The sequence below is a fragment of the Triticum urartu genome, chromosome 5A, assembly GCF_056163025.1.
Source record: "Triticum urartu cultivar PI428250 chromosome 5A, HENAU_Tu73, whole genome shotgun sequence".
Classification (NCBI taxonomy): Eukaryota; Viridiplantae; Streptophyta; class Magnoliopsida; order Poales; family Poaceae; genus Triticum; species Triticum urartu.
In genome coordinates, this window is record NC_141877.1 from 567,154,548 (window position 1) to 567,163,698 (window position 9,151).

Sequence of the window (9,151 nt, forward strand, 5' to 3'; positions counted from 1 at the left end):
CGAGGCCCAGAAGCCTCGGCCCGCCTCCACTGAGGCCCAGAAACCGGCCCTTGGGCTCTTCGTGTGAGAGACGACTGTTTGCGCGGTGAGACCGTGAGTTTTCCCTGGTGCGCCGCCTCCTGCCCAGCTCGGCGAGAGAGCGGAGAGAACAATGGCGAGCGGCGCGGAGGAGGAGGGGAGAGAGAGGCGGGAGGCCGGGGAGGAGGAGGAGGAAGACGACGAGGAGCGGCCGCAGCTGAGCGCGGCGGCGGCGGGGGCGCTGCGGGAGTTCCTGGAGGAGCAGCGACGGCAGGAGCGGGACGAAGGGGAAAAGGGGGGAGGAGAAGGGGTGGAGCTGGTGGCGGAGGACTGGCGGCTGAGCCAGTTCTGGTACGACGAGGGCACGGCGCGGGGGCTTGCCGAGGAGGTCGCCCGCCTCGCCTCCGGCCTGCCTGCCGGCGGCGCCGCCGTGGCCTGCGTCGCGTGCCCCACGCTCTACGCCTACCTCAGGAAGAGCAGCCCGGATGTGCCCGCGCGGCTGCTCGAGTACGACGAGCGGTTCGGGCAGTACGGCGACGACTTCGCCTTCTACGACTACAACCAGCCGGAGGCGCTGCCGCCCGCCATGAAGCACGCCTTCAGCATCGTCGTCGCGGACCCTCCTTACCTGGTATGGTCTCCAAGCTCCTTTGATTTGCTTAGCTCTGGAGTAGAATGTTACAGATTTGACTAAATTGTGGAGATGAATTGTGGTGATTCGTTGCTGGTGCAGAGTCAGGAGTGCTTGGAGAAGGTTGCCAAGACGGTCTCCTTCCTCGCACGGCCTCAAGGCTCATTCCTGCTGTTACTCACAGGTAACTCAATTCAAGTAAACCGAACCCTTGGATCAGCGTTGTCTTGGATCTAACTAGAACCCGATGCATCCCTTCTTGTTTGATAATTCATGGCATTGTAAAAGGGGTGCCGACTGTGTGTGCTTGCTGGTTGGATTTTGTTTTGCAATCAAGGGAAAACAGTATGATTTAGGGTATCCCCTATTACTATCAACAATCCATGCTAGTGCCTTAGGTGTTCGTAGGTTGGGTGTGTGGTTGGCGACAAACCAAATCCACTTTGCTTTGTAACAGAACCTATGTGAAACTCCTCTTTGTTAATGCAATGACACGCAAAGCTTTCGTGTATTCGTGGGGAAAAAAGCTTGAACAGTCGGTATTACATCTCGGTAGATCGAGTGTAGTTGCAACTTGCAAGTACTGTGGCATTTAGCACAACTTCAGCAGTTTATTTGCATCTTCCGAAACCATACATGATGTGCCTCTTCTTGTATGTGAATGGTCTCTCTTAAAAATTGTATGCAATTGTAATACTTATGTGTGATTAGCATCAGAATGTGCAATGCTCACTAGTTTACAATTTAAGAACCCGTGATGCCTCGTAAGCGTGATTGTAACTTTGCTGAGAACATAACTAGTGTTTTTTTTTGTGAGATATCAATATGTACTGAAATCTGTCTTTCCGAATAATTTGTTTGTCACCCGCAAAAATAGAATAATTTGTTTGTTCTCTAATGCATATGATTTAAACTTCTTCTGCCAGGCGAAGTTCAGAAGGACCGCGCGCTGGAGCTCTTAAACGTGCGCCCCTGCGGTTTCAAGCCTCAGCACTCGAACAAACTGGGGAATGTGTTCCGGCTGTTCACGAATTATGACCCGGTAGACAGACTTGGTGGCTGGGATCAGAGCGATGGCGCCCCCATTTAGCCTTCTGATGAGGTTGCCCATGGTGCTTGTGGAAATGTGACAGCGATTGTTCATCCTATGGATGCTCTCGTATGATGCATCTTTCAGTCTGGTAAACACGAATTTAGCACGTAATGTTTTTTGTTTGATACATCTGTGTCAGTTACTCTCATGTATTAGGCGAACCAGATTCTTCGCAAATGTAACCTACCTGTGTTTGATCCCCCATGGCCTTGAAGGGGCACTAGGGTTCGTCACAACGTTACCACATTCCTGGGAGAACTTCATGATTGAGATTGAACTTCTGAACATGTTACACATGATATAACGAGGATGCTTGCCTACCGAACATACTACACGGCTACACGGGAGCTGCATCACTATATCTTTATTGGAAGCACTTGCCTTTGTGCCTATGACATGTGGACCGACATGTCAGGGACCCAAAGGCAGGTGCCTTTACGGGGCACTGAAGCTGCCAGTGCTACTAGTACTAGTTGACAAACGACCCAAAAACGACGTAGCCTGTGTAGAGCTTCTTTCACTTCACTTGTGGTGCGCCTTGTTGGGCGGCTTGACGATGAGGACGGGGCAGCACGCGTGATGGGCGAGGTAGTCGCTCACGCTGCCCAGCAACGCCCTGCACAGAGTCACAAACACGATTGATTTTAGCACAGACGCTCACGTGAGAGAACCGGTCACTAGTGGTAGCTCGATGTGGAAGGCCATGGCGGTGGGCGCGTACGTACCTCTTGACCATGCCGAGGCCGCGGCTGCCGAGGACGAGCAGGTCGGCGCGCATCTCCTCCACGGCCTCGCAGATGGCCTCCTTGGGGTCGCCCTCCACCACCGCCGCCGTGGCGCTCGCCTGCTTCTGCCTGCACACGTCCAGCGCGCGGGCCACCGCCCTCCGGGAGTTCTCCTCCTGCGCCCTCCGCATGGAGTCCAACGCCGTCGGCGGGGCGTAGGCCAGGCCTGCTTCGGCACGCACCAGGTGTGTCAGCCTTCAGAGCCGCGCGCGGGCACGGTTCGATCAGTCAGCGCGCGGCGAGATTAATCGCTTACCGTGGGCGGCGACGGGGTAGACGAAGTGGTCGACGCTGTGCTGGGCGTGGACGACGGCGACGGACGCGCCGGGGTGGAGGCGGACGACGTTGTCGAGCGCCCACGACAGCGCGTGCAGGCTCTCCTCGCTCGCGTCCACCGCCACCACCACCTTCATCCCGCCCGCGGCCTCCGCGCCTCCGGCCCCAGGCGCCACGTCGCTGGCCGCCGCCGCGGCCTGACCAGTGCTCTCCTCCATGACGACGAGCTCGCTCGCGGTGAGACCGGCTTGGTGCCTAGCGATCGCTGCCTGGATCGACCACATCGGTGCATCACCCACCGTGTATATATGCGTGGCCGGCGCCGCTATAGCTTTTGGATGTGGACGGCACGAGATGGATAGATAGAGATGGGGCGAGGCGCGGTGGCTTTCAGCCCGTGGCTCCCGCCGTGGGTTGGTCAGCTCCCGCCCGCGTCCGGTCGGGCGGTCGGGCGGTGTGTCTTGGCTTCATTGGGCCGTTCAGCTTGGCGCGTCCCCTGCTCGCGGTCTGCCCCCGGATTCGCACAAGTGCCAAGAAGCCTTTTCAGCCCGCCGGAAACGTAAAGATTTTTCTTTTAAATGCTACTATACTAACTGACCAACGTTCACTGGGAAGAAATTGCCAGCGAACGCATTCGCAACCGTTTGCTCTCATGGCAGTTTTTCAAAAACTTGCCCCCTCTGCCACACATTGCGATGCTAGTCTGAAGAAACTGTCATCCCTCCAGCTGAAACTGCCATCCCTCCAGCTGAAACTGCCATCCCTCCAGCTGAAACTGCCATGAAAAACGTTCTCGGTTGTCACCCTCCGCAGCGAACGAATGCCGACTAAGAGGGTCTTTTTTTTCAGGTAAAAACCCAGAAACCCGCAACTTGGATACCTTGACACAGACAAATGTTGTACGACTATTTCTCTTCATAGCAACATCAAACTATTATTTGACAATATCAAGGATGGCGTCAAAATTAATGGAGATCACGAATGCTCTGTTTATCAGTGCCATGTCAATAATGTTCGGTGTCGTTTGCTTTGTTTATCAGTTTTTTTAGCAAATGCTTTGTTTATCAATGTCAAATAGAAACTGTTAACATTTACTTTTTTTTATCTATTGCACACATATATTGTGCTACTAAGCAGACTAAGGCATAGCCTAGCGGTGGGAAGGGGTTGATGCCTTCCCACCCACCCAGGTTAAAGGCGTGATACTTGTAATTTGGGTTTGTTGCACCAATTATATTGTAGGGGTTCCCTTACAGTCTTTCTGTCAAAAAAACATTGTGCTACTAAATCCATTCGTGTTCACCGAGAGGTTGCTACTAGCCACGAGGATTCTACCATGAAAAACTAAAGGGCCAGTTCTTTTGAGGCTTCTAGCAACTTATTATGAAAAAAAGTCAGCAGCCCAATAGAACTCATTTTGGACTTGGGTCTTAACTTATTTCCATGGCCCTTTTCTTCATAATGAGAAAAATGTTGTGGAGGTGTTTCCCGCATAAGCTCACTTAAAGCGATGGGGTATAGTCCATTAACCATGGTGTTCGCACATATTACGTTGTATATGACACCGCCCACCATTCACATCCGAACAGAGGCCTGAAAAGAAATCCACAAGGCACACGCTCAAGTGCCTCTCGTCCATGCCACGAATACAAAACTTTTAGGGTTCCTTTCTTGCTGTCGTCGTACTCTGGGGAGCCACCACTGCTTGAATTGCCTTCAGCCAACGACATGGACACGGATGGCGGTTAGGGACAGTTTTTTAGTCTCGCGACTGCTTGTCTGGCCAGAATAGATGAATTGCTCACAGGGATGTCGGAACACGAGAACGAGAAAGAAGAACAAAACTGGTGATGAAGAGACCAGTATAGTGAGCATTTGTATGACTCATAGGAATATTGATATATCTTACCTCGGGTTTTGTAAAGTATCACAAAGTAAAAGGAATAGTCACTCGAATATCATTCGTGTGAGTATAGGGGTCAACATGGATGTCCATGGTTCCGTTGTTGATCATTGAACGAATGGAAGTTTTGCTCATGTTTATATTTCGTTGAACCTACAGGGTCACACGCTTAAGGGATTACGATCTCTTGAGTTCTATATGAGTTAGGAATATGAGAAATATTTCTGGAAAAGTTTCGGGAGTTAGAAATATGAGAAATATTGTCGGGAAAGCTTTGGAATAAAATAAATAGTTTTGAGAGAAACCAGAAGCGTTTCGGAGTTACCGGATATTGCCGGATAGGTGGGAAATGTTTTGTGAACGGTTCGAGGGATTTCATCAATGATATACGCCAACTCTTCTTCTTCTTCCGTTGCAGCTTGAAGTTGGTAATGATCCGATCTAACCTTGCATGTATCTTCATAGTTGTCGGTGTACTAGAGTAGGGGTACCCTAGTATCCCGAACTTGTGCACGGGCAGTCGCAGCATCCCGCGACAAGGCTTGTCGGGTGACCGCCAAGGTCCTCCGTGGTTCCCCTGAAACCATTCAAGGAGACAAGACCCCGGCAAGAGGAGCTTGCCGGGAAGGCCAACTAAGGCACTCCAAGACCCCGGCAAGAGGAGCTTGCCGGGAAGGCCACCCAAGGCATCTCAAGGAACTTGCAGCGACGCGCCCCGCGTCCCGGCAAGGCTCGGTGAGCGACAAGCTCCCGGAAGCGACAAGACAACGACCGCGGCAAGGCGTCTTGCCGCGGCAAGCCACCACTCCGTGTCCGCGCTCCAGCACATCCACCAACGTGTCGCTCTGGGACCCTTCCTAGCGTACGTGGCGGGAGACTGTGCAGCTAGCGGGGAGCGGTGGCAAGCGGCGCTGACAAGATTGCCGCCGTGGCGAGCGGTGGCGTCCCTGACGGTCCCTTTTACACTGTTTAGGTGACGCAGACGGGCATTTAAGGCCCTTGTCCCCTGCCATCAGGGTTAGGTATGATACACTGTAACAGGTAGCTGTACCAACCACAGCACCTTTCCCTTTTTGCCCTTGTCTATGTTGCCACCTGTCGGTGACCCCTTGAGCATATAAAAGGAGGCCCGTGCGCGACATAGGAGGGGGTTAGCTGGTTAAAAACACTCACGCTCGGTCTCGTTAGCTGCTGAAGTGTACTGTAGCACTTCGCGCTCCCGAGCAAGAAATCAATACAAACCACAAAGCAGGAGTAGGGTTTTACGCATCCGTGCGGCCCGAACCTGGGTAAACTGCTCGCGTGCTTCGCCTCGATCCGCTCTTTGCACGACCTCCGCCCCCGCCGAACCGAAAGGGACTCGGTCCGCCGGTCCCATAGGTGTTCGTGGATTAGTCCCCCGACATCCTTGGCGCGCCAGGTAGGGGGGCGTCGAAGTTGTGTGAACCAGATCCGGCGTTCACGCGAGCTAGATCTCCATCATCTTCATCGACATGCCGCCGAAGAAGAAGGCTTCGGAGGCGGCTGCTCCGTCCGCCCCGCTACCACCGGAGCAAACGGTTGATGGGGCGGACGTCGGCGGAAGAACGGGCGTCGACGAGGGAGCTCACGGTGCTGCCAAGTCCAAGGACAAGGCTGCGCTGCCCATCGGCGGCGTAACCGGCTCCCACAACGACCGGGCGCACTCCAAGGCCTCGGCGTCCGTACATGCACCGTGCCCATCTCAGGAGGCGCGGGACCGGCAGCGTCATGGTACTCACGGTACCATGCGTTTGCTGGACCAAGATCGAACTGGTGGATCTCGGAGTGCTCCAGACCAGCATGCACACCAACATGCTGGCACGAGCGAGGCGCGGTCGCCTGGACGAGATACTGCTCCTTCTAACATAGTTAGGAGTCCGAGCATATCCCGCTCCTCGCACCGTTCGCCACCACCACCCGCCACTGCCGCCGAAGCTTTGGCGCGAGCTCAACTGCTCCTAGACTACCCTCCAACAGCAGACAAGATCGACGACTAGAGGGCCACCATCCAGAGTCTCATCGGCTTCGCCAACGGCGACACTCAGCGGCAGCCGAGCACGTCGCAGCCGCGGCAAGTCAGCCAGGCACAAGCCGGTGGCGACAAGACCGGTGGGGGTGCAACCACTGTGCACTCTCCACCCCGAAGGCCAAGATCGCCGACTCACCAGATCCACCTCGACAGCGACTCCACCGCGTCATCAGATCCACGAGCTCGCCGCGATCAGCGCCAAGTTCTTCACGAACGACAGCAAGAAGACGCTCGTACTCGCATCGAGCGCCGAAGAGAAGCACGACGTCAATCAGACCAGCGCGCTGGGCCCTCTGTTGACATGCATGCACCAGGGGAACCAGGCGACTTGCCGTACGCGGTAGGTTGCCCTGCGTTAACTCGTGAGCTGCGACAAGTCCAGTGGACCAGTATGAAGAATTTCAAACCAGACGTACCGGAGAAGTACGACGGCAAGTCGCATCCGTCGGAGTTCCTCAGCATCTACACCATCGCGGTGCAGGCTGCCGGGGGACGGGACGACAAGATCCTTGCCAACTACTTCCCGCTGGTGCTCAAACCCAACGTCAGGTCCTGGCTCATGCACTTGCCGGACAACTCCATATCCTCCTGGGCAGACCTATGCCATCAGTTTGTCGGTGCCTTTACAGGCGGCCACAAACCTCATGGCCAAGAGAGTGACCTTCATCTGCTCGCCCAGAAGGAAGGAGAACCCCTGCGCAAGTATATTCAGAGATTCGGCCGTGTACAACACAACATCCCAGATGTCCACCCTGCCGCGGTCATCAGCGCGTTCCATCAGAACGTGCGTAACCGCAGGATGCGGGAGGAAATGGCGATGTGCAAGATCAAAGACGTCAGTGAGCTGTATGCCCTGGCCGACAAGTGTGCACGTGCTGAAGAAGGGAGGAAACTCCCCAGAGAGAATATAGGAGCAGGAGGATCTGACAGTGAGGATGCTGCCCCGGCAAAGAAAAATCGGCGGCGGAACAGGAAGAAGAAAGGCAAAGATGTGCTAGTCGTTGAGCAGTCCGGCAAAGAAGGTGGCGCCCAGAAAGCTAAAGTTGGTAGCTCCGGCAAGGAGATTGCCGCATGCACCAACTGCCAGGCTGTGGCGGCCGCCGACAAGCAGGACGGCACCAACAAACAGTACTGCAAGATTCACCGCACCAAGGGCCATGACCTCTAGAGCTGCAAGAAGGTCGAGCAGCTTGTCCAGCAACAAAAGGCTGAGTACGAGCGACGCGACAAGGAGAGGGCTCAAGGAGGCGCTGGAGAATCTGGCAAGAAGCGCGCCGGCCGGGGAGGACGCCGCGGCAAGGCCAAGCAGCGGCAAGGAGACAGACCTCCCCGCGGCCGCGACAAGGATGACGACGACGACGAAGACATGGATGATGTTGAAACCAGTGAGCAGGAGTTCCAGAAAGCCACAGAGGTCTTGTGCGTTGACGGCGGTGCTTCTCTGCATACTTCGCACCGCCAACTCAAGCAGTGGGTGCGGGAAGTCAATGTAGCAGAACCACCTGTCGAGTCACGCAAACTTCTGAAATGGTCCAGTACGCCTATCATCTTTGATATTGAGGATCACCCTGACCACACAACTGCGGTCGGGTGCTTGCCGATGTTGGTTTCACCAACTATCCGCAACCTCAAGGTCACTAAGATGTTGGTTGACGGCGGGGCCGGCTTGAACCTGATCTCCTCCGCTGTACTCCAGAAACTCCAGATCCCTGACAGCGAGCTTGAAGAGACCGGCACATCCAAAGGAATTAACCCAGGAAGGAGCAAGCCGAAGGGGAAGGTCACGTTGCCAGTAACATTTGGCAGCGAGCTCAACTTCAGGACTGAGAGGGTCACATTTGACGTTGCCGATATTCCATTGCCTTACAATGGAATACTTGGCCGTCCAGCACTCGCCAAGTTCATGGCAGCCTCTCACTACGCATATAACATGCTGAAGATGCCAGGCCCGATAAGCGTCATCTCTGTCCCTGGCGACAAGAAAGATGCTCTTATCTGCGCTGACAAGATCTACCGGGAAGCAGCAGCTGCAATAGACTGCAAGCCACTTGCCGCTGAAGCTCCCGGGGGGAAGAAGAAGACCAAGTCCGGCAAGAGTTCTGATGCCCACTCCGGCAAGCGCACCTCCTCGGAGTGTTGCGCTGCCGTCGAGGACGCACCATCGAGCTTCACCGGCAAGTGTAAGAAGACAATGGCAGCTCCACCAGAAACGAAGAAGGTGTCCGCCAAGGAGGACGGCACTGGTGGTACTTTCACCATCAGTGCCACTCTCGACCCTAAATAGGAAAGCGCGCTCGTTGCTTTCCTGCGGGCGAATGTCGACGTGTTTGCGTGGCAACCGTCTGACATCCCCGGTGTTCCCAGGAAAGTAATTGAGCACCACCTTGCCGTTTGT

At 54.9% G+C, this 9,151-nt stretch overlaps 2 protein-coding genes across 3 annotated transcripts; one reads left to right on the top strand and one right to left on the bottom strand.

The window, feature by feature from the left end:
• The first annotated feature begins 63 nt into the window (after window positions 1-63).
• LOC125510621 (nucleic acid binding / methyltransferase) lies at window positions 64-2,046 on the top strand. The gene is made up of 3 exons (XM_048675852.2): window positions 64-649; window positions 752-833; window positions 1,576-2,046. Exons 1-3 carry the CDS (start codon window positions 152-154, stop codon window positions 1,737-1,739), a joined length of 744 nt encoding a protein of 247 aa, XP_048531809.2. The 5' UTR covers window positions 64-151; the 3' UTR covers window positions 1,740-2,046.
• On the bottom strand, window positions 1,993-3,203 carry LOC125510622 (uncharacterized). 2 transcript variants are annotated; one of them, XM_048675853.2, is made up of 3 exons: window positions 2,784-3,203; window positions 2,468-2,696; window positions 1,993-2,358 (listed from the first exon to the last, which is right to left on the bottom strand). In XM_048675853.2, the coding sequence occupies exons 1-3, from the start codon at window positions 3,085-3,087 to the stop codon at window positions 2,265-2,267; spliced, it is 627 nt and encodes a 208-aa protein (XP_048531810.1). In that variant the 5' UTR covers window positions 3,088-3,203; the 3' UTR covers window positions 1,993-2,264. The 2 variants fall into 2 exon arrangements, with proteins under 2 accessions (XP_048531810.1, XP_048531811.1); XM_048675854.2 differs by having other exon boundaries at window positions 2,468-2,693; window positions 2,784-3,186.
• Window positions 3,204-9,151: the final 5,948 nt, after the last annotated feature.